At 36.9% G+C, this 25,914-nt stretch overlaps 1 protein-coding gene across 8 annotated transcripts in view; it reads right to left on the bottom strand.

The window, feature by feature from the left end:
* Positions 1-25,914, bottom strand: part of MBNL2 (muscleblind like splicing regulator 2) — a 162,981-nt gene that overhangs the window by 20,903 nt on the left and 116,164 nt on the right. Inside the window, exons 4-9 of one of the 8 annotated variants that reach the window (XM_080661697.1) lie at positions 22,921-23,121; positions 19,925-20,188; positions 15,284-15,337; positions 14,503-14,656; positions 5,672-5,707; positions 4,283-4,377 (exon numbers count right to left, since the gene is read on the bottom strand). In XM_080661697.1, the coding sequence (XP_080517823.1) occupies positions 4,283-4,377; positions 5,672-5,707; positions 14,503-14,656; positions 15,284-15,337; positions 19,925-20,188; positions 22,921-23,121 (804 nt within the window). The remainder of the gene's footprint in view (positions 1-4,282; positions 4,378-5,671; positions 5,708-14,502; positions 14,657-15,283; positions 15,338-19,924; positions 20,189-22,920; positions 23,122-25,914) is intronic. The other 7 variants (XM_080661701.1, XM_080661700.1, XM_080661696.1 and 4 more) reach the window with 7 other exon arrangements.

The following is a 25,914-nucleotide window of genomic DNA, read 5'->3' on the forward strand; positions in this document are numbered from 1 at the left end:
ATATAAATTGTATTTTAATTGGGCATTCCAGGATGTGATTCAGTAAACGGAATAATCCTGTGTATAGATGAAGAAACTAAGACTTAACACATATTTATTTGGAAATTCCTCTTTTGAAATAGATTGTAGCTTTGAAATAAAAATAATAAAGCAATAACAGCATAGGGTACTATAATAATTCAAGTTATAGGAATTCAAATCTATACTCTCATTTTATTAAATAAAATGTTTTAGAATATGAAAAACTAGGTAATCCAGTTACTAAGCTGTTTATCTCTACCTCTTTTAGTGTACACTCTGAGATTAAATTTCTTTCAATATAGGCATCTATGGAGTTGTACATTCTGACCATCTGCTAGTAGGCTTAAATTGGCCGATTTAAATGGTATTCTCCTTTTCAATTCTGATTTCCCTTGTTACCAAGCTATTTGTGAGATGATTGGCAGAAGCTAGGAGTAAAGTCTAGGACAGTGATTCACAAAATATGCCCATGAACTTGGTTTCACTAAGATGAATGACTTTTTTTTACTTTGTATTTTATTTTTTTACTTATCTTATTTGTATAGAAATTATTCATAATTTCCAATCTACTCATTGGTTCTAGTATTACACTGAATATTACTAAATGGCTATAAACTTATAGTTAATATATATCTACTATATGGTTTTTAAACATGACCTGGCTATTACATAACTAGCTTGAAGCTATGCTCAAATTCAGTTCATCTCCCAGTTTAGGATTCATCTTTAGTTGAGCTGCATTAGCAAGATTCCTCCCATTTTCTCATCTAGCAACTGCTATTGGGTCTCATTTAAAAGACAGTTTTATTTGTGGAAGAAGTGACTTCTGTGTATTTAAAATTATAGAGAGAGGCAGTGGAGCATGGTGGTTAACGGCAAGACCTCAGGAGACAAACTGCCTGGGATTAAATTCCAAGACCATTTATTAGCTGTTTATCTTTGCCTAAGGTAGTTAAACTTTGTTTCAGTTTTACCATCTACAAAATGGGAATGATGATAACCATACTTATAAGACTATTGTAAGAATTGAGTGTATCTATATATAAGTATCCTCTCTCATTTAATATAAAATATATGATATGACATATCATATATATTAAGTGAGAGAGACCACTTAGAATATCTTTTACATAATAAGTAGTTTGTAAATAATAATAATAATAATAATACTGTTATTATTATTATTAGGTATAATTTGTACATGAAAGCCCAAAGATCTTAATTTACTAATAGGAAATAGCTGTTAATAAATTTGCTTACTGTATTTTTGTTTACATATCTACTCGCAGGTAAATAACCAAAAATTTATTTTATATTTCCTAGAAGTATTTGGATTTTGTCTTCATGTAATTCCAAACTACAAGTCTAAGTTCAATTAAAACTTTTATCGCTGGCACTTTGATTAAGCCCTGAGATAAGAGTTTATAGATTTATCGCTTGTTCATCTTGACTCACCAGGGGTAACATGTAAAGAAACACTGAACTGGAGGATCTGCCATGGGATGTTTTGGTCTATCTTCTTTCTTCTGTGAATGACTTGTGTCTAATTACAAATACCTATGAGATTTGAACTATTTGAACTGACAGTCTAAATTGATCAAATGAATTGAAAAACTGTCAAAATTCTTCCACATTTTGTGTTAAAGACAGATCTCTCAATGAAGGAAAAGAAGGCAGAAGGCTTATCATCCACTGAACTCTGAGTCAGTACCACTTTCTGTTCTGGTTGTGTTTACCTTTATAATCTCCTACTTGGGCCTAGCAAAACAGGGAAGGAACCATAGGTTTATTGAATCTTAGAGCTGGGAGGGATTTCAAGGAGATATAGTTCTAATCTTCTTTTCACAGATGAGGAAACTGAGATTCATTTCATTTAAATCACATATAATTCACATAAATATGATTCATTTAGAGTTTAAAGGGTGAAATATCAAGGGGATAAACTTGTCACTTCACAGTCATCAACAATCTCTGAATTCTGAATTCTTGGGCACTAAACAGAATTTCCAAGTTCTTCGGTAGCTGCTTGGTTCTTTGAAACTTGTTGAAAATACAAACAGAATATCCTATCTGAAAGTTTATGTTTACTACTATTTCTTTTCCTGTGGTTTCCATGTGCAAGCAGAACTTCATCAAGAGCTGCTACAGGATTTCCCATCATCACTGAAGTGCAATCCAGCAACTATTACATTCAACACTACAAAACATAGACTCTGGGATTCTTGAAGCTACTGTCAGGATCTCTTTTAATGATATTTCTTTTGACTTAATTGAAATTAAACTTGTTAGTTTCTTTACCAATTACGCTCTGCTGTGAAATGATATATTTTAGCTTCTGAATATTTCATACTTTTTACCCCATCTCCCTACACACATAAATAAACCTTCAGATATGTATATAATCACTCAAAGGAATGGTTGTATACATATAATTAATTAATTAATTGGCTGGAAAAATATTTATGGTACACGATCAAGTATTTATCATAATAAAGTAATTTATCCTAAAACTCAAAATTATTTATTTATCTTGACTAACCTTTCCATTCCTAAGAAAGATCTTTCTGTATTAGAGGTGCTTAACTTGCCATAAAGTATAGGTAAAATTCCATACTACTCTATTATAGCCAATGCTACTCTATTATACTTCCAACTTATTTTCATATGAAAGGACTTTGTAAAAAAAATTCTGTAAAAACTCACAAAAACATGGTTTAAGAAGGCAGGGCTTACACATAAAAGAAACTGGTATCTAGCTCTCCTATTAAGAATGAGCAAGTGAAAAGAGATGCTCTGAATCTAATAATGAAAACTGCCTCTCCTGGCTCCCATCCTATCATTTAAAAAAATCTTCCCAGCTAAGAAACTTATTTATTTCTCTTTGTTATATCTGTTTTGAAGCTGATTTAAAATTCTTTAGAGGTCAGTTGGTATTTTTGAGGTGGTAAGTAAAAAGATGAAGAGCTGTCAATAGTTTATATTAGCCTCTGAGTGCCCACATGGCCTCTACTCCCTCCTTCATTCTTTCCTGCTTTGTCACAATGTGTAGAGCACATTAAGAGCTGTCATGGATTTTATTTTTATCCCTTCATTGAAGTGCATTCACACCTATCTTTTTAGTGATGAAACCTATAGCCCTGGAATCACTTATTCACTTGAACACGGAAAGAAGTGTGAATCAGCCCTTCCCACCTGCAAAATGCATTTTGAAATCTGCCATTTATGCCCTGACACAAGTTTTTCTAGTTTTTCTCATTAGCTTGAACCTCCCCTGCAGCCTACTCCTAGATCTCTTTTCATCTTTTGTCAGTACATTGATTTTATCTAAAAAAAACCCAAAAAACTAAAAACAAACAAACAAACCCCTCCCCCCCAAAAAAACAAAATAAAACTAAACTAAAACCAAAACCAAAACGCTCTTCTCTGAAGGGCGGACATGCACAGTAAAGTGTTTTTCTAGGCCAGGCAAGAGTTTATGCTGACTCATCCTCCTGTGCATCCCCAAACCAGGAGCACTTGTTTGCTGTGGTCAGGATTACAGTCAACCTATGACTAGGGAGTGGGAAGTAGCCAACTGGCCCTCACTGAGAAATAGTACATCCATGTCTTATTGGCACATGCATTAAACCAACAGAGTTAAACGTCCCGAAACAGTTATATCCAGCCTTTGTGAACTCAGTGCCTCTGAGTCCTCTTCTTCCAATAGTTTGGCTCTTATGTGAGTATCTGAACAGATTGTAAAGTGGGAACCAAGTGAGTTTGGAAACACATATGGCCAAGGTGAAATGTTAACAAGAATCATTCAGACCTCAAATTTGAAACTACGGAAAAAGGGGAGACTTTTCTAAGAGGAGAATTGTTTTCCTCCGTAACAGACAGATAGGGTCTGAATGAAATGAATCAAAATTAGCCAGTTTTGAAGCACCTGTGGGAGAGCTTTTGTAATTTCTCTGTGGCGATTCACAAATCACTGGATACATAATGCTGTACTAAAAGGAATTTAAGCCTGTCAGGTTAATTACACAATATTAGGTACGAAAACAAACAGTGCAACACAAAACATAGCTACATCATTATTTGCAGTAAATGTTAACTCTAAATAAGTGCAACCTGTCCATAAATGCTTGCTATAAACTAATTAAAAAAATAAAATTTGATGGATAAACATGAAAAAAAAATTCTCACCGAGAATTTTTTTTTTAAATATCAGCACTCATTTAGAGTTTGGGATTTGTGAAAGAAAGCTTTAAAAGGAGCAAACCTGATTGGCTGTGGCTGTTGCTGCGAAGGGGACACTTGTTGCAGGAGTTGTTGCTGCAGAGACAGTGGCTGACGTAGCGCTGTGCATCATGGGTACTTTCAGGAGGGGAACCATGGGAGCAATGAACAGGAGGGTGTAGCATTATGGTAATAGAAGTGGTATTTTGGCATGGTGAATATCAGAGCAGCAAGCCATCATGGGTTAAACCAGCAGATGGCATGCAATCACAATGCAAAGCAAGGAAGCATGGGAGAGAAATAAAAAAGGGAAAATAGCTTATTACAAGTACAATTAAAGGAAGTTTTAAAACATAATCAGTGATTCCCAGAAAGGCCAAAGCAGATTACTTTGGTTGATGTATTTACAAACATTTTACTTCTAACAATAGATCATTCCCAATTCAGAGTCTATAGTGTTTGTAATAAAGGTTGCTTCTAAACACGTGAAATGTAATATCCAGTTAAGTAAGAGTATATAATATTCATTGTTAATCATAATTCTAAAATATCAAAGATACAATATGTAGGCCTAATTTGGGATATGATATTCTTCATAATTTGTGATTAAGTTGACAAAAATTGTTTTTGGTCAATTTGGGGCTGCTTGTTTGAACTGAAATTACTGGGGATTGTGGTTTATATGAGTCAATAGACTATAGAGCAAACATCATGGCCTTGAGGTAAATTTTAACAGTTACTGTGAAATAGCCAGACAAGTTTTGCCAAGGCTTACTTTTCTTTACTCTAAATGGAACTGATGCATATGTCCTAAAGACAGACTTTTGTACCAAGACATTGGGATGTATGGGGATAACTATATACTATTAAGATAAATATACTAAGGGAATGCTAAAGTACAAATATTCATTGCAAATAAATCAACACTTAAAATTAAAAAGAATAATAAGCAAGGCAGGCCAGATATTTGTTTTAAAAATACATCCATTTATAATTTTTAAAAAATAAATACTTCTGGGAAACTCTGATAATTCTAACACACAGCAAAGAGGAGATAAAGGCACACCACCATGAAACTTTAAAACATTGATGAAATCAGCCTGCCTCTCTGATTAAGCTTTTTTTTTTCTTTTGCTAAACCATATAAGCTATAAAGAAAAACAAAATACAGATAATTTAAAAGCAGACTCATACTTGTGGTTTTATGTTTTGTAGTGGTTGTCCTAGCACAGTGGTTGTTCTAGTCACATTAAAACAGTCATTTTTTAAAAATATACAAGTACATTTAACAAACCTATACATTAACTCTAAAGCCAAATAAGCCTTCAGATCTACCATTTCCTAAAACATTTCTACCATCTCTGAAATAAATTTCAAGCAAGTGAAGTATTATACATAATATAAAAGACAAATAAAAAAGGTTGAAACCTACCAATACTGGTAGCGGGTGTCATGCACAAAACTGACCCTGCATGGCATGCAATGGTAGGTGGGAAAAGTGAATAAAGGGAAAGAAACAGGTTAGCGGTTTAGAGTTAACATTCAAAGTGAGATTGAAGCACAACCAGAAATAAGTAGGGTTAGTTAACACAGTCTTTTAGAGTCATTCACATTTTCAGCACTGACACAGCTATATCTGATTTATTTTAAGCCAATATTACTCAAAGCTCACTCCTTAGACTACTGTTCACACTTTCTATTCATATACATTGACATCATTCTAATAAGAATGACATGTGATAATGCTGCAGTGTCCTTCCTCAAAGACCTCAAAGTACTTTACAGATATTATCAAATTAATCCTCCAAGGTAGGAAGTAGATATTTTACAGATGAAAAATCTGAGGCATGGTAACTCCTCCAAGGTCATGTATAGTGTGAGTCAAGGGTAAGGCTAGAAATAGAATTCTATTCCTGAATCCAGTTCAGGTTTTGTATTCACAGAGTTATGCTGACCTTGTTGCATTACAGTTTGCTTGTGTGGCTGCAAGGTGTTTTGTGTCAATAACAATATGATAATAAAAACAGTCAATAATTAAAGACTCTGGATCCTCCAAATCAAAGGCTTGTAGGTCAGGTGAACTTTAGATTACTGCTTAAAAGCCCTACAATGTAGGAAGACTGAGGTTCCCATGGCAGAATCACCTGGATGTGTATGGTATCTATTTTCTGCTACCACATTCATTATGACAAAGAAGTGGTGCCTAGCAATAAATCTAAACACAGTAGAGGCAAAATAATGCAGAATCGGGGCTGAGTAGAACCAGGGCTAGGAATCTTTGTCATAGCTTGCTATTAGGTGATCCCTGATGGGAACGTTTGGCAAAATTCCTAGGAAATGTCAAGTTGATGTCGAAGTGGGTAAGTGGGAGGTTGGGGAGGGAGGATTTTAGTCCTTCCTTGGGAATAATTGCCTTGGCTGTGGATGGTCTTATTAATGTTCTTCAATCAAAAAAATCTGACCACAAATACTAGTGTATATTGTGGAGGACTGAAAAAAGAACTATATTAAAATAACTGTGTCCTTCTGGTTCAGTTTCTTAGGATGAAAATCAAAGTAATATAAGGATTCAGGTAACTGAAGATTGGGTATCATATGGGTGCCAAAGAATTAGTTTTTAATGAATGTAGTTGTACCCACTTAGGGTTTAGAACTGCCTTCTGAGATACTAGATGCAGAATCTGAGATATTTAGGTCTTTATTCTCTCTGCTGAACTGTTTACACCCAAGGCAGACTTTTTGCCTGGTCTGCATTTTGACCAGGCTATTATTAACTGGTCAGGAAAAGAGGCTGTTTAACTGGGCTACTACTGAATTCTTTAGCAAACATGCCAATATATCCAATTATAAACACACACACAGCTCAGCTGGCGTGGCTCAGTGGTTGAGCGTCAACCTATGAACCACGCCATAGGAGGTCATGGTTCAATTCCCTATGAACCAGGAGGATTCCCGGTCAGGGCAGGACACATACGGGGTTGCGGGCTCGATCCCCAGTGTGGGGCATGCAGGAGGCAGACAATTAATGACTCTCATCATTGATGTCTTTATCTCTCCCCCTTTCCATTCCTCTATGAAATCAATAAAAATATATTTAAAAAAATAAAAATAACACACACACACACCTCAAAATCCTATTGCTGACATTTCTGATTTTTTTCCAGCCCTATCTTTCTAATCTTCTTCACAATCAAATTTATCAAAAGTTACCTACACAAATTTTCACTTCCTTGTCCCCAATTATTCTTTTATCCTCTCCAATTTGGCTTTCATTTTGACCTCTCTATTCAAACTGCTAATGCCACCAAAGATTATCGTATTTCAGCAATCAGTAGGAGCTCTTTCATCTTCACCTAACTTCCTGACCTTAGTAACATTTAGCACTTGGCCACTCTGTCCATAGAAAACCACTTTTTTTTCTTACATTTTCTTCTTCTTCTTCTTCTTCTTCTCTCTCTCTCTCTCTCTCTCTCTCTCTCTCTCTCTCTGTATATATATATATATATATATATATACACACACACACACACACACACACACACACACACATATATATATATACTAGAGGCCCGGTGCACGAAATTCGTGCCTGGGGGGGGGGTGTCCCTCAGCCCAGCCTGCACCCTCTCCAATCTGGGACCCCTCGAGGGATGTCCGACTGCCCGTTTAGGCCCGATCCCACCGGACATACCTCTCACAATCCAGGACTGCTGGCTCCCAACTGCTCGCCTGCCTGCCTTCCTGATTGCCCCTAACCACTTCTGCCTGCCAGCCTGATCACCCCGTAACCACTCTCCTGCCAGCCTGATTGATGCCTAACTGCTCCCCTGCCAGTCTGTTTGCCCCTAACTGCCCTCCCCTGCAGGCCTGGTACCCCCCAACTGTTCTCCCCTGCAGGCCTGGGTCCCTCCCAACTGCCCTTCCCTGCAGGCCCAGTCACCCCCAACTTCCCTCCTCTGCTGGCCTGGTCACCCCTAAGTGCCCTCCCCTACAGGCTTGATCGCCCCTAACTGCCCTCCCTTGCAGGCCTGGTCCTCCCAACTGCCCTCCCCTGCTGGCCATCTTGTGTCCACATGGGGGCAGGATCTTTGACCACATGGGGGCAGCCATCTTGTGTGTTGGAGTAATGGTCAATCTGCATATTACTCTTTTATTAGATAGGATAGAGGTCTGGTGCATGGGTGGGGGCCAGCTGGTTTGCCCTGAAGGGTGTCCTGGATCAGGGTGGGGGTTCCCTTGGGGCATGGGGCAGCCTGGGCGAGGGGCCTGTGGTGGTTTGTAGGCCGGCCACGGCCTCCCCACCCCCCCTCCCCCCGGTGACCCAAGCAGAGGCCCTGGTATCTGGGATTTATTTATCTTCTACAATTGAAACTTTGTAGCCTAGAGCGGAACCCAGCCTTCTGCTCGCTCCGTGGTGGCAACCATTTCTGTTGGGATTTATTTATCTTCTATAATTGAAACTTTGCAGCCTTAAGCAGAGGCCAAGGCAGGCCAGGGCTGCAGAAGCTTGGCTTCCTTCATCGCCAGGGGCAACCCTAGCCTCCTGCTATCTCCAGCTCCATGGCTGCCGCCATTTTTGTTGGGATTTATCGTCTATAATTGAAACTTTGTAGCCTGGAGTGGAGGCCTGCCGGCAAGGGCAGGCGGAAAGCTTGGCTTCCTCCATCACCAGGGAAACCCAAGCCTCCCTCCTGCTCTCTGTGGCCGCAGCCATCTTGGTTGGGTTTATTTGCATATTTGCTCCTGATTGGCTTGTGGGCGTGGCTTGTGGGTGTAGCGGAGGTACGGTCAATTTGCACATTACTCTTTTATTAGATAGGATTTATATATATATATATATATATATATATATATATATATATATATATATATATAACTCTATACTTTTCTCTGGTATATCATTCAATTCATAATATCATTCAGTCCAGGATCTAAATACTATCTATGAGCTCAAGCTACCAGATTTATATATCCTTCCCAGTTCTTTCCTTTAGGCTCCAGGTCTTTTCATCTAACTGCTCACCAGGCCTTTCAATTTGGATGTCTGACAAGTGTCTTGAATTTCTCACGTCCAAACGTTGATCTTTCCCACAGAATGTTTCTCCACCTCAGGAAATGCTAGATGGACATCACCATCTATGTAGTAACTCTAGCTTAAAATGAAAGTGATGCCTGATGCCACTTTCCCTTGTGAAACTTCCTGGTACAACTCAACAATAAGTCAAAGCAAACTTGCTTCTAAAATGTATCTTGTATTTGTCTGTTTGTCTCTACTGCCATTTCTCAAGTTTTGATCACCATTACCTCTAGGCTCAGCTATGCAGTAACAGCCTAACTGGTCTTCCTGCTTCCCTCCTTGGCTTTGGCTTAGTCCATTCTCCACTCTGCTGGCAGAGCAAACCTTTCCAAATACAGCTCAGTTCACTTCTCTGCTGGAAACGACTCATTGCCTCCGTGTTGCTTTTAGGATAAAGGCCACCTATGGTCCTGTCCAGCTTGATAAAGGCCACCTATCTCCCCAGCTTGTCCTATACCCCAGTCCTCCTAGAATCACGACCCAGACAGTTTAGCCTTTCATTTCTTTTAGGAAACAGATTGAAGTTTATTGATTTTCAATTGATGAAACAGCCTTTCATTTCTTTGAACTAAACACAGCACACCTTTGTCCTACTTTTGAGATTCCTGCAAGCTGTCCCTTCTGACTAGAATAATCTTTACCCCATTCTTTTCATCTTCCAGGTTTAACAGTACATGTTACTTCTTTTGAAAACTGTTCAATTGTTCTTTTACCTACCTCCATATGTCATTTAAATCAGCTTTCTATTTTAAATCTTACTGAACTCTTTACTTTTTCATTCATAGTACTCATAGCAATTTTTAATTATATATTTATATGGGTATTTCTTGAATATCAATCTGTCTTCTCATTTATTGAATATCCATCTTGTCCTCTGGGAGAACAGGGTTTATTTATGTCTGTCTAGGTCTCTGTACACAGTAGATAGACAATTGGTTGAATGAATGTTCTCAGCCATTTGTGAAAGTGTGATGGGAGCAATTTGTTCCTAAAATTTATTTAAAGCACCCAGTTTGTGAATGACTTCGTTTTAAATCAACCATGGCTGGATTCAAAGTTATCCCTAAAAAATTCCATGTTATGCCTCTGCATTCCAATAAGGAGGGGCTTTCTTGGAGGGCTCTCCTGTGTCTTGCATGTGAATGTCATTGGTTTGCAAACTGTCAGCAGCAGCTCCTGCCACCATTCTGGGCTAGGATTGGACACATCACACGGCTCCAGTTCAGGATATGGCTGGAATGCTCAGCCACATTAATTTGATGAACCTCGGTCTCCACGTGGCCTAAAAGTGATATGAATATTGGAAACACATCTGGTCCTGATCTTGCTTCCAAGCCCCATCTCTGCCTTTTCATTCCACTTTGATCTCCCCACCAATCCACAGTCCCTTATGTACTTTACATTACAGCTACAATGGACTACTTGCTATTTCTCAATACACTCTGCCCAACCCATGCGATTCCCCCCTATCAGGGATGCTCTTCCCTCATTAGTTAAATCTTCCTTATAAAGTGCTAAGCAAAGTTCTCCTATGGAAAGACTTTCTTTCTCCACATCCTTTGTCAACCAGTCACAGCACATGCCTTTTTCTCCTTCACTCTTAAATAGCTTTGCTCATATCCTAACGAAGCCCATGCTTTGCCTTATATTTCGTTTTTGTCAGGTTCTGAACTTATTTGTATTCCCATTATTGGTTCTAGAACCCAGAGCACATTATGTGTTCAATAACTGTTTTACCAACTTGAATAGGATATATAAAATTTGCTGTGGTTTTATATATAGTTTCTGCTATATACTGACAATCTTTCATGAAGATATGTGATAACCTTATGTAACATTATGGTTTCTGATCACTAGGCAACATTTGTGCTAGCACTGTTCCATGTTCTACTTATTCTATATTTTCAATATAATGAAATAAATCAAGGTGGGAGTTAGTGGGTCATCTTTGTTCTCACTGGCTGAAGAATTCTGCAAAGGCACTAATTCTTATCAACAAAGCCTCAAATGTTTTCCGCTTCAGTTGCACAAATATTTCAACTCTAGAATCTGTGAGTCAGAATTGTCTGGATAATTCCATTAATTATATATCCCACTTTGCAGCATAGACACAGCCTCAGTTTTTCCATCTGCAAAATGCAAATAATTATGCCTGGCACTGGCAGAACTATCTTGAAGAATATGTGATAATATCTATAAGAACACTTACAGTAACTCAGAATAAACCTGTCAGAGAAATGCCAAGAACTATATGCTGCTATTTTTGTAAATGTGTGTGGTTTTGCCACTTTCCTAATATAGCAAAGGAAAAGTGTAACTACTAAAATAAACTCTATCAAAAAAGGAAAAAAAGCAAAAAAAGGAAAACTCCCACCCACTGAAAATATGCTAGGGCATCAACCATGGTGATAATTATATTAGCAGGTTTGGGAGAAGAATTTCATATTTTGCATAATATTTTACGTTAATATCTCCAAAGATTGAAGGCAGAATTTCTGAAATCCAAATTCACATTGTGTCAATGGGAGAATTTTAGTAGCACATCAAAAACTTCACTATGAATGACCTGTCTGTAAAGGGCAACCTCCGGGAGAACATAAAATGCTTTTTGTTTCATATTTATGACAATTGTTAAAGTATTTATTAAAAAAATCAAAATGTGTCAGTTTAAAAATAATGGGCCCAACATCTACTAAGTCCCAAAAAATACATTTGAACACCATCACTTAATTTGCAGTGGTTTCAAACAATGATTAACAATGAGCATTATCATTATCATTTTAAAATTAGGCTGAAAATGTGATTTGTGAGAAAGAAAGCCTAAAATAAAAACTAGAGGCAAAATAAACACTGAAATTTATGTTATGCATTTAAGTGGGGGCGGGGGGAAGATTATGCTAATTCCTTTGTGATAAAATTATTTTATCTTTCATCCTTTAAGAGAAACATGTGAAAACTTCTTAGAAGTTGAAATACTATTTCAGAAAATGAGATCCACATGTTTGTTTACTATGATATTAATATAATTGAAACATTTATAATTCACAGAATTAAATGAACTTGGCTTCCAAAAGTCCACTCAAGTGAGGGTTGCTGGACACACTTGAACAGTTCTTAAAGAATCCAGCAGAGGGCAGAAGTGCACAACCATAGCAGCCAGTTCAGCCTATTGGTCCTCAATGCAATTCATTTCATTAATAATAATCAAGTCATTGCATAAGGGATGATATTCATTCTTGCTTTTGAAGTCTTTAAATGGTGTCCAGGTGAACCATTTTAAAATGAGCATTCTTTCAGTGCTTTAGCAAATCAGTCATTATGGAATTGAAGTGTTAAATATGAATTAGAGGGCTTCAGTCTTTTGCATGTCTTAGCTCCAGGATTTATATAGACATGCCCAGGAAATGCTAGTGGCATTATCATCCAGTCTTCAGAAACAGATTTGTCTTTTTATGTTTTCATCCTCAGTATATGCTTCCTTATTTTTTTCTCCTAAAATATCTAGCGATGGGGTCTATAAAATAAGACATTTGTAGAAATCACACAGGACCTTGAGGTAAGTTTACCTTCTAGTAATTATTTTACAAACATGTCATATCCAATGGATTACATGTACAAATACTGCTGTGCTATAACTGCACTGAAATGGCACTAATTAAGATTGTAATAGAACAAAAGTGAAGCCCTAATACATATTGACTTAAAGACTGACTACAGGTCTATGAACATTTTTTTAAGAGTAGAGCAGAACTAAAATAAGAAAAGTAAATACTAAGAACCATTCTACTTGTAATTTATATTTTTACTATAAAATATATTGTTATAACAGGTTTTAATTCATTTCAAAGTATAAATTTTATACAAAGAATACATAGAAATATTTATTCAACTCCCTCCTATGTTAACTCTTGATATACTATGAGATTTAAGGGAATAGATAATAAACCTGAAAAGTCCAACCACATGGATTAGGATCAACAAACTCTTTTTGGTAAAATTGTTACTCATCTACATTTACCTTTAAGTTACTATCATGGGATGAAAATTTTGACTTTGAAACTAAGAACACAATGGACAGTCTTCTCACTAACGCTTAAGTCATTCTCTGGTTTGTGTTTTGTTTGTTTGTTTGTTTGTTTTCTGACACTCTAGAAAATATTATGAGAATATTATTCCTGCTTCTGATTCTAACACAGATTACAGGTCAAAACCACAGTCAATTTATGGTGGCTCCTTGTGTTTGTGTATGGTGTATGTAAGTCTGTGGTCGGGGAGGGGGGTAAGAAATGGAGGAGGGTTGGCATGAATTGTACTTTTGTTCCTTCACTTATATTTGATGGTTTATACCAAGCTTTAAAGGAGGACTCTCTGGCCTCCAAATATGGAGACCCAGGAAGTGCCATGTCATGTATATTGGACTGATCATAGGAAAACTAGGTTTTAGGTCTTTTTTTCATTAGTTGTGCCATCTTGGGAAGTCACTTCACATTTTGGGGGGGGGGGGGCACCTCAGTTTTCTCATCTGTAAAACAATCAACTGGATGAGGAGGTCACTAATAATCTTTTAACTTCAAGATTCTATGATTAAAATGATTCATCTTTTAGTGCAATGATAGAGTTAATGCATCTTAGTATCTAATATTATCAGGCATTGGCTCTCTATATTGTAAACTTGGTGGAAGTTGAGAAGAGTGGTGAAAGAGATAGAATGGATGTAAAAATATGAATAGAGGATTGCTTTAATTTGAATAGCCTCATTTTTTAGTGCTCTGAATAGGAATAGAAAATAAAAGGTTAGTATTTACAGGAATTGCTTTTTTTTAAAGTCATTCAGGGTTAATGACACATTTCAATTGTCACACATAGAAGGTCTTATTTACATAAACAATTTTACACAACATGTGTAAATACAAGAAACCAAAAGGCTTAGGCTATTTGCTTCTCATGGGTTTAATCTGTCACTTAACTGTATAAAATATTTGGCTTTAGAATCCTAACAGTCCATAGCTATCATTCCAAGCAAGGTAAATATATATAGATAGCAAGGACAATGATGAGTTTCAGGCTGTATTTATTGTACCTTTAAAAGAAAATTAGATGCCACCAAACAGCTTAAAGGAATGAGAAGAAAGCACATGACCGGAAGGGCACACAGACACAGGACTTGGAACGGTCAGGGCACATACCTGTTGGAATAAATGCCGTGTGTTGCTGCAACTGTGCACTGGTTAGAGCCTGCTGGTAGTGCAAGACGCTGGGATTAAAGACCGTGCTGGCACCGTTGCTTTTTTCAAGTGCTTGTCTCTTTGGTAAAGGATGAAGAGCACCAGGTGGAAAGGCCTATAAGTGAAGAATCGGATATGATATGTATAGCTCAAAATAAATACAATTTCAGTGTCCACAGAGATCATCAATTGCAACATTTTTTTTTAAATGACAGCTAAGGAGATGCCTGTGCCATGCACCTTAATTTAAACAGCGGCAATGTCGAATGAGTGAGAATTTGTTATTGAGAGCGAAAGCATGATTTCTGTAATCCAAAACAGTAGCATCTCAACTAAGGAAAAGAAAAACTATCAAGCAACAACAACAAAAAATGGCTCCAGCTTTTTAAATGAGTTAAACTATTCTAAGGAAGGAAAGAAGCATTTGTGTTATCATTAATTCTATTTTTTTCTTTAACTAAATGATCATTTCTTGAATTTAAATGTTAATAAAAATTATAATGAACATTTTATGAGCCAAGTAATTTAAATTTGCTTTACTCCTTTGGAAAAGGTATTAACATTTGTTAGGATTGATTTATTTTACATATTATATATGAAAATGAGATGGCTAAACACCTTATTGAATTTTTAATTAATTAATAATAATGATTTTTTGCAACCAATATTTTACAAGTAATACAAATCTCAGATGGTTCTCTGAAAGGCTACATGCAAAGCGAAAGGTGAAAGGTCAAAGTACCAGGTCTACAGATGCTTCGAGAGGTCGCTTCATTGCTTTGGCAGTCGACTGAGTCTTTTAATAACAGGCAGCGAGCACATGATGGCAGTGGGCCAATGGGATTCAAGCGAATTAACATACAGGTAAACAGCAAGCAGAGGTGCATCATGGGAACGGCATTGCATTGTGGATAGGTGAGAAGGAAAAAAATATTCTGAATGCAATATACAACGTACAAAACACTAGGCATGCACAACAACAAAAATGTTCTCTAAAGAAATGAATATTACACCTTAAATTAGTATTGAAGCAAAAATGCATCTACTATACCTTAGTTAAAAGCATATAAGAGAGTAAAATATAGATGTTTGAAATTCAGGAAAGTTAATCAAAACAGCAGCTTGCATACACACCATAAGCATTTTTTATATTGCTTCAGAAAAAAAAAAGCAAAACTTTTAAGGGCCATAGGATTGAAGAACTTCTGATAAGTTAGTTTTCAAATATGAAATAATCAATGTACGAAATACATAGGACCCAAGTAAAAAAAATATAATATCTTAAATTGCATAAAAATAATTTTTAATGAAGATCTAGCCTAACAAAATGAAGTGGCAAACTGAGACAAAAAAAATTCAGGCAAAAAAATATTCAAACACAAGATTATTTCGGCAAAACTGTTTGGGTTTGGATCTTAATTTTTTGTCTGAATCATGTGGATAATTGTCTCAATTCTTCTCTTCACTCTGCTAGCATGGATTGGAATAAGGTTCCAAATTTAACAAGTTTTGAATTTGAATAGTAAGTTTCTAAAATTTCTCTCTTTTATTCCATTGTACTGTTTCTAATGACTAACTTATCATCCATTCTAAGTTTTCCACTATATTTGAAATTAGAATTCAATTTATCTCAAACAACTTACCAGATTATACTAATAAAATACCTTTTAAAAAGGTATTTAGTGTTTTCAGGTATCAAAATAATTTATATTTAATAGTTCTACTTGTACTTTTAACTACAATTAGCGACCAACCCAGTTAATGATATGTGGAACTCTAGAACAAATACAATAGCTAAAAGTAACTAACAGCTAAAAAATGGCAAAGTACTGCTTGAAATAATAGAAGTAAAATAGTATCTATAATCATACTTTTGGGCAGACAGTTTCATTTAAACAGCTGAAATAATAACAAATATTGATTGATTTAAACCACAATGAATTTTTTTTCTATTCCTTGGTAATTGTAAAAAATCTAAAAATTTGATGATGAAATTCTGTGAAAATAAACAAATTTAAAAGAATAGCTCCAATGCAAATAAAAATGAAGTACCCATTTTTAATGGTTAGCACAATAGGTAAATCCCTAAGGTTTGTATAACAAATATAAATATTATATCTAAAGTTCTAAATTCAAACTATGGCATTTGAAATAAGTTGAAATAGTACTAAACTCTCAAAGTGGGAAACAGTAAATGATATTTTCCTTGGAAAATAAAGGGTTGTTTATCATCATTTGATGATTCAGGATTAAAAGTATAGAAATGATAGGAAATTATTTCATAGAAGAGGTATGGGGTGGGGAAAGAGCTAGAAATAAAGTGGAAAGGACTATAGGTTAGGAGAGATTTAGAATGGCCAATGGAGAAAATGTTTTGGATGGCAGTCTCAGTAGAGGCCATCAAATATTATGAAATCATTTTTCTAAAAGTAAAATTGTGAACATTTTTATAAACCAACAAGCTCCATAATAAGAAAGCTTCTTTATACTGAATATTCTTTCCTCAAATGTAAATTCTCCATTATGTAGCTTCCATGACACCACTTTTATTTAAACTCTTTCATTCCTGTATAGTTTTATGTTGCTAAATAATGCATTTTCTTTAGCTTAAATTAGTCTGTGCTAACTATGTAAGGTTACATAGCCTGTTCTCCAAGTGCACTGAGAACATTAACTGGATGGCTAAACTCAAGATCATTTTGACCTCAATTCTTCCCTTCACTTTTTCAGTCCTTGGGAGTTATAGAACACACCCACTCTTGGGTTGATCTTTATGCTAACTAGATATGTTAATTAGAAGAATATTGATGAACAACATTTTGATTTAAGAAAGGATCATTTAATAAAGTCCCCAAGTAGAAAAGGAAATATTAAATATTTCTCCAGGAGGTACACATTTTCTTTTTTTCTGATCTTAGTTTTCTGAAATGTAATTTTCATAGAAATTATAATAATCTAGAAATGTAAAGAAACCCAGAACTCTAAACTGAGCTGGATAATGAGCAACTTCTTTTCTACCACTCCATATTGTAGGTTATCTTTACTAGATGCAAACAGCTTGTCTTCTGGGAGAATCGAGCATACATAGTAATATCTCACCCAGCTCACACTTTGAGGCACATGAGTAGATTGCATTTAGAAATCTGTATGGATGAATAATCATGTTATAACACAGCATTATAGGACACAGATGTTCTGATGTAGAGGATATTATTTGACTGATGTTATTTACTAATATTGAAAGATCTTTAGTATTAGAACAGACTTTAGAGATCACCAAACCCACTACATTTTGGGAACTTCCTTAGTCACCTATGCAGAGAAAGGTTCTCTTCAATTGAGCTCCTACTATGTGCCAGACACTTGGCTTTCATTCTTGCTGGCCTTACCAATAATTTTTATCCTCTGCCCCCACTGGGCCTTCTCCAGCTTGTGCACATGCAGCCAGGTTTTACTTGGACTGGATCAAGAAATCATCCAGCTACAGGTTGAGGCAAGCAAACTAAGGGCCCATGTCAGGTATTACAAGCCAAAAGCAAATCTGGGGAGTGAGGAAACCCTGACAACAATAATGAGAGCTGCCACTTTAACATGGAACAAAAGGAAGTGAACAAGCAGGGTGGAATTCAAAGTTCCTGTACATGTTGTACAAAATAGGTATCTCCCCATGTAGCCCCATTTTTGTGTGCAAAGCAGGACTGCTTTCTTGAAGATCAGATACTCTTCATTTTACCAAAGAGAAGTTCTGTCTGGCTTATTTTCCCATTTTGAAAATTCTAGAGTAAGAATGCTTTGACTTTATCCAAGTGCACCTAGGCTGGTTTCTAATGAGTCTCTCACGTCACTAAAAAGATATGACAGATTCAGTCATTTTCATGTCATTATCAGAAAGAAGCTGGCTTTTTATCTAAAACTACATTCCTTTGGGTTATCTTTGATGCTGCTGCAAGATTCCCTGAAATGATGGAATTCCAAATTTGGGCACAATGTAACAATCCAGGAAACTATGGTAACTAAACATACTGACATTCACTCCAATAACATCTACGTGTCTTGATGAATATAGGACATGAGAATGCGCAGAAAGGCACAATAATACAGTCTTGATTTAAAGATAGTAGGCTGAAGAATGACCTTTTTGTGTAAGTGGCCATTTCTTCTTTTATCCCCATTAACCCAGGTCATCTACCATTTATATATAGTAGGTACACTGTTCCTTCAGAGATGTAAGGTGTGCAAACCATGGTCAGCATTGTATAGAGGAACTGGTCTTAGAGAATGGAGCTGATATACCAAGAGAAGCATGTATTCAAACAGACTTCTGATAAGCCAGAGATCTCACATGAACACAAATTTATTAGAACCTTCTACAACTTCGTCCAGTGGTTCTTAAACTTTGCTGCACATCAGAATTAGTTTTTAAAAAAGCAACTGCCCAGGCCACATCCAGACCAGTTAAATAACTTTGGGGGAAGGGACTGATGTTTGAACTTTTCAAGACCCCTCAGGTAATTTCAAAATATAGCCAAGTTTGAGAATCAGTGGTCTAGGCAGGTGGTGCTCCTCAAATGTTAATGTGCACACAAAACACCTAATATTTGAATTTTAAAATCTGGGGTGGGGCCCAGGGTTGGGCCTGGGAGTCTGGGGCTGTGACAGGCCCTCAAGTACTGATGATGAGGTGCCTGTTGGTCTTTAAGGGACAGGAAAGTGACTCAAGTTCTGGAGGCTGGGTTACAGGCATTTATTTATTTATTTATTTATTTATTTATTTATTTATTTTTATTTTATTTAATTACTCATTTATTTTTTAAGCACCAGCCAGTACAGCTCCATTTTCATCTCTCTCATGACTTGGTGTTCTGCGTAAAATTTCATTTAGGGAGAGAACGTTTGCAGCAAATCCCTTGGCCCCTGTGATAACTAAAAGGAAAGAGGAAAACAATGGGAATAGGGAAGAATCAGTCATTGACTGGTCACCTGTTGCTACTTCTCTGCTCCAGGGTCTGCTCTCAGAAGGGCTGTGGTCTATTGCTGTTTCCCACTCTCTTAAGTGCCAGTGCCCACCTTCCTGTTCAGCAGGAGGCCCTGGAGCCCCTCTCTGAGGAAGAACCCCAGCCTGTGACAGCAGAACTGGTCCTGGGGGAGGGCGCTGGCACCTGCCCTTGGTTACCTGCACCTGAGGGATTTACTTATTGTGCTGAAGAAGGGAGGGAGGGGAAAACAAAACAAAGGGGGAGAACAACAGAACTTAGGCAGCGGAGCAGCAGGAATAGCAGCCTTCCCTATTTCCCAGCTGTTGTGGAGAGCGCCAGGGCCCAGGCGCTGGGAGCCCGCGGGCTCTTGGGGAGAGGAAGGTGCACGGCGGGCGCACCCCACTTACCATGACTGTGGCCGCGGCTGCAGCTGCCTGGGCGGCCACCGCGGCTTGGTTGGCTTGGTGCTGCGCAGCTTTGATTTTGGCCTGCAAGTGTGCAGGAGGGTGAAAATATTTGCATTTCTCCCTCATGCAACGCCCCTTTATGTAATCCATACAAACGGTTACGGTGTTGTCATTTGTGTCGATCATTGTGCTGTCTGCGGGGTGTGCAAAGCGGCAGTCGGTCTCTCCTCGGGCACAGTTTCCTCGCTGGAACTCCCTGCATACCTAGGACACAGGGGGACGAGAGCAGACAATGCAGAACAGAGCCTGATGGCCGCCAGAGACGCCACCTCTGCACGTGCAGCCATTTGCGTGTGTGTGTGTGTGTGTGTGTGTGTGTTTTAATTGAATTCATTCTTTTTGTTTCTTTGAAGGGTGGCTTTTGTGCCATTTACAATGCAAGTTTGATTATCAAGAACACAAGTAACCAGAATCTCTAATAAAAGCGATTTTGAGTTTTGCTTTGCCCTCTTTTCCAGGTTGAGAGTGAGTGGATATTGAGAAAATAAGTCAAAATCTGCAGTTTGTCTAAAATAACAAAGAAAAATCAACAAGGCCTACACTGTCTCTGGAATATATATGTATATATAATAATTTGGAGAGTGTACACACACACACACACACACACACACACACACACACACACATCTCCTACTCTGAACTCTGGAATGCTATAGGTTTTTGGCATGGAGGGATAATTTCACCATAGTTTAAGCCACCAGGTCATAGCTGTACAACTCCAAAAAGAATAGGGGGAAATGACAAACTCGTTCCTCCTCTCTGAGAATGGGAAATGGGGGGTGGGGGAAGGTAAATACTCCAGTTTCCCCCTAGGTCTCCCCTGCTCTACAAAGATAGCATGATAATAAATCTGAAGAATTATGATATCTAAGCCACCAAAAACTTTAAGGTCACCATATTACTATTTTTGACAGCACAGAAAAAAGATAAACTTATTTTAAAAAGACAAAAAAGAGAGAAATGTGGAAAGAGGTAAAGGGAGAGAAAGAAAGGAAGGGAAGTAGGATATAGTTTGAAGTGTTGTTTCTTTTTTATTCCTTAATCCTTAATTACACTGAAACCTCAAGTAACTAGAATTCTCCATGCTCTGAAAATTCTGGTGAATCAAGAGTTTACTGTATAAAGTGGTTTTTGTTTGTTTGTTTGTTTTTTAGAATTTAAAGAATATTCTTAATTCTGCCCTGAATATTATAACATGAATAACATATATACATAATTCTTAGATTTATAAATATCATTAGCAGGGAAGAATTACTAGTAAAATTTTAAGTAATTTTTTTTAGGCTCCAATCCCAAAGTGGGTTTATTTAGGTGGCGGTTCACATCTTGATCATCAGTGATGTTATATGAAGGGTCAACTGATATAACAGTCAAGCCTTGTGACAGTCAAATGTACTTGGGAACTATAGTGTCACACCCCCTCCAACCCTCCCGCCCCCCGTTGCCAAGCGAGTTTGAAGAGTAAACAGATCTAAGTCACAAAATGGTTCATTGTTTCTTCCTGCTTTGAATATTAGCCAACATTCCATCCTTGGTTCATGAAATGTACACAATAAGAATTACTAAGATGTTCCCATAGATTCTGAGTAAGCCTTCCTCTGTAAATGGAATGATTTCAGTCTGAGACTGCATCAGAGGTATGGGCCAGCCAGTAGCATTTACCAAGAGTCTCTGTGTGTAGCCATCTTCATTCCTGGTTTGAAATGAACTGAAAGCTGCTCTGCTGAAGTCATGGTGAATAATTTTTACATATATCTTTGTCCATCAGTACTGTTGGGAACAACAGTTTGTTCCCAACTCAGCTGATTTAATCTGTTTTCTAAAACCACACAGTCACGTACTGAACACTAAAGCTTCATGGGTCCAGCAGGTGGAGCCCAAAACACTTATCTAGTGCCATGAACGGTCTGTTCAGCATTCACAGGGACAGGCTAGATCAAAACAGTAGTGATTAGAGTTTGCAGTGTTTTCATGTGGAGATCCATATACTCTGGATGGAAACTGACATTAGGCAGCAACATTTTATTGCCCTCAAGATTTATTGGGTGAATATTTAAACAAATGTACGTTTGAAAGAACATTCTCGAAGGATCCAACATAAAGCTCAGTGTACATCATAACCATACATATATAATCTAACAACTTTAATTGGTAGTGGAATTAAAGGAGCTCTTTGAAAAATCGATTAAAATCTTTACACACCCATATAAAATGCTCTATTAAATATCGCCGGATAAATAGTAGTTAAGATAAATTGATGAATCCTCTAACTCCGATTAAAGAGAAATTTTACCCAGTAAAGTACAGATGGGTTGACTTGACTCAGGACTTAAGAATTATGTTTTATAAATATATGTACTTGTTTTCTTGGCTTTTTTAGAACACTTAAATGTAAGTTGAAGAAACTGTCCCAATCAACAAATTTGCCCAGTTTACAATTCCCCCTGTTTACCAACAACACACCGAGGGCTGATATTCTAGAACATTGTAGTACAGCCATACAAGTTCCTAAAATACTGAAATATGATCATACCAACTGGTCAATAGTAGTAATCTGACTTATTCCCATCCTTGTCCCTGAGTGTCCTCCACTGCTCTGGCTTCTGAGCTCCTGACTTGCCCCTGGAGACCAATCCAGAATCCAGCAAAGGCTAAGGCCTAGCCCAGCTGGAGACCTTCAGGAGCCATCACTATGGCTGCCATAGTGATTGATTCATTGTTCCGCTGGTTGCTAATATTTTGCAGCTTTTTGTGTGTTAAATGTACTCTTTTCCCACAGACTAATTTCCTTTATACTTGGCCTCAAATTCAAACCAAAGAATCATGAATGCATGGCTTTTAGATGAATGTGTGTGCAATATCTTACAAGCGTTTACCTACATAGAAGTACACTTCTACCACAAATGCATTTCAAACCACAAATAAAATGGAAGTACCTCCAGTTTGTCAGTCCTGAGAAGTTTCTGAGTTGTAGTTGAGCCCGGGACAGTGACAGGTGGACTTCCGGGAACAATAACGGGTGTGGTGGGTAGAATTTCTGTTGGGACTAACCCAACTCCAGGGGTTACAGGTGCTAAGTAAGGAGCAAAGCTAATCGCCGTATTTGTCCCTATCGCGGGACCTACAGGAAAAGTGGGCTGTTAAAGAAAGATAACACAGGATAAAGATATCTTTAGAATAAAACTTTAAAAAATCACCAGCAAGTGTCATTTGAGCAAAATTTATTCATCTTGTACAAGACTCTATGTTAGTTGCATAAATCTATTCTGAACTATGTAAGTTCATTAAACTTCCCTGTTTGGTTTTGCTTAATAAAAATTAAATCCATATAGACCCTCTCTTCTCAAAAACATACAAAAACATTGGAGAACATCATATGAACCTAATACAGGGAATAGGTTAAACCTTTACAGGTTAAACTTTTATTTCTATGAAAGTGTCCTCAACAAAACATATTCACTCTAATTGCTCATCATTCCAAAGTATTAAATTTCATAACACTAAAGTAGTAAAACCTATAGAATACTTTGATTCCTCCTACATCTACATATCTCTCAAAGAGAGAGGAATAAAGAAAAAAAAAAACCTTGATTATAGCCTGACCAAGTTTATACATTCTCAAAAAGTGGACATTACTTGGGATTTTATTTTTTTCATACTTACCAGTATGTTTCCATATTCATTAGCATGAATATTTTCAAAATTCATCTGCAGTTTTAATATAGACCTGCTATTTCCTTCTCTAGCTTAAGTATGACTTGAACTAACCTTTCTTTCTTAAAAGATTGAATGAAAAGCTTGAACTTTTCAAGTGGCCAATTTTTCAATTGACTGTTGAAAGTTGGTTTGGTCACATAATCAATGCAGCAGTGATAAAGGCATAAAGTACCTTATTAAACTTCTCTATCACTGTACTCCTTGTCCAGGGATAAGAAGAAATAGGTTGATGGGATGATTATTTTATAAAGCTCCACCTAAAAATATGCCTTTCAGAAAGGAAATAATATACATTTAAGAGAACAAGAAAACTTCGCTTCACTTTTTAAAGAACCAATGTTAAAAATTTAAGAAGCTAGATAAAGATTTTTCTTAGACTAAATTTCACATTGAATTGGACCTGAATGGTTTTTGTTGGTTTGTTTGTTTTTTAGTTATTAGATGATTTTAATCTATTTATTTTTAGGAGCAATTTTCAGATATTTGCAATGACATGCTAATGCAGTTTTCTAATGCGGAATTGTGCTGTTGGCCATGCCATGGTACATCTCTATTTATACATCGTGGTTAACATTCTTGTTGTCTATTTATGGCTCTGAATGAGCTGTTGAACATATGGGAAAAATAACAATCTATGTTTATTAAACAAATTTTTTGTTGACAGCAATAACTGAAAAATATCTCTTACAAATGATCATGTTAGAAAACAGTAAATTACTGATAGTTTGTGCAGGGAGTTCTTGGAGAGGCTGAAAGTCTTTACTGTGGTTGGGGGCTGGAAGAGGTGACTCTAATGGTCTTAGGGCTGCTTGCATGAGCGGATCTTAGATCTTTATGGCTTAGACATAAAATTCACTTTGGAAGAATGTTGCAACATGAGGTCTCAACATGGGAAATAGCTGGCAGTTGGGATTTTTTTCTTCCTTGACTTTCTACAAAATTTTATATGTGTATGTTTTCTATTTTCAACCCATTTGAGTCATAATTATAGAAAGTTGTGGTTTTCAGTAACTATAGCTTTTATAATTTAGTACTATTGAAACAAAGCCAAGTGATTAAAATGGTACAGGGGCTATCTAATGTTAGGATTTAAAAAAGTCAATCCTGAGAGGTCATAAATCATAACAGATCAGCGATACAAAGAACCAGCTATATCAGAAGTGCTTGGGGGGAGGGGTCATAAACAAAGATATCACAAATTCTGGCTCAACAGGTCTAGGCAGGGGCCTTGAAATTTGCATTTAAAATTTTTGCTACAGGATCTGTGTGTGGCCCAGTTTGGGGACCACGGTCATAGATGAGGAGGGAAAATAAATATTAAAAAACAAAACAAAACTTGTACTAAATGTGTAATTTAACCCAGAGACTATTTATCAAAGTAAACATTTAGAGAAAAGAGCCCTCCCCCACACCTCCATTTTTGACTTTCTACAGAAGCAAATCTCTAACTCTCTCTCCATGGATCATGAGAAGCCAGGATCAGTGTGGTGACACAAATACAGGGCACGCCTTGACAGTCAATAGGATATCAGAACCTCAAAACTCATCTCCCAAAACCTTTTGGATACCAACAAATCTATTGTAATTAGTTAAATTTTGCTTTTCCAAAATATGTTACTTTTTCATCTAATTTAATAATCTTAAATGGATCTTTTAGTTTGTTTATTGCTAATAGTTATAGTTAATAAAAAGTATTATTCAAAAGTAAAAACATTTGAGCATTTTTTTCATATGTTTCTTGGCCATTTGTATGTCCTCTTTGGAGAAATGTCTATTCAGGTGTCCTGCCCATTTTTTAATTGGATTGTTTGTCTTAATATATATTTGCTTTACTGTGTGGCTACTGTGCTGTTATGTTGGTAGCTTGTTTCTTTTCTTTTTTTTTTACTTATTTTTATTGCTTACCCTAATACATATGCTCCCATCCCCCCTCTTTGCCCACCTGCTCCTACCCCTCTCCCCCTGGCCTTCAGCACACTGTTGTTTGTGTCTATGGGTTATGCATATATGTTCTTTGGCTAATCCCTTCTCACACACATTGTATTCTTTAAACTTGTCAATATCCGTGAGAAGCAAGTATGGCAGTGAGAACTGCACAGTCTCACAGGTGAAAGCAATTTAGTGTAGAGACTAAAAGGATTACCCAAGGTCATTGCTGCTGAGGTAGAGGCAGGACAAAATAACCAGGATTCTTGGCTCCAAGACTGGGGCTA

Source organism: Plecotus auritus (genome assembly GCF_963455305.1).
Source record: "Plecotus auritus genome assembly, chromosome: 3".
NCBI lineage: Eukaryota > Metazoa > Chordata > Mammalia > Chiroptera > Vespertilionidae > Plecotus > Plecotus auritus.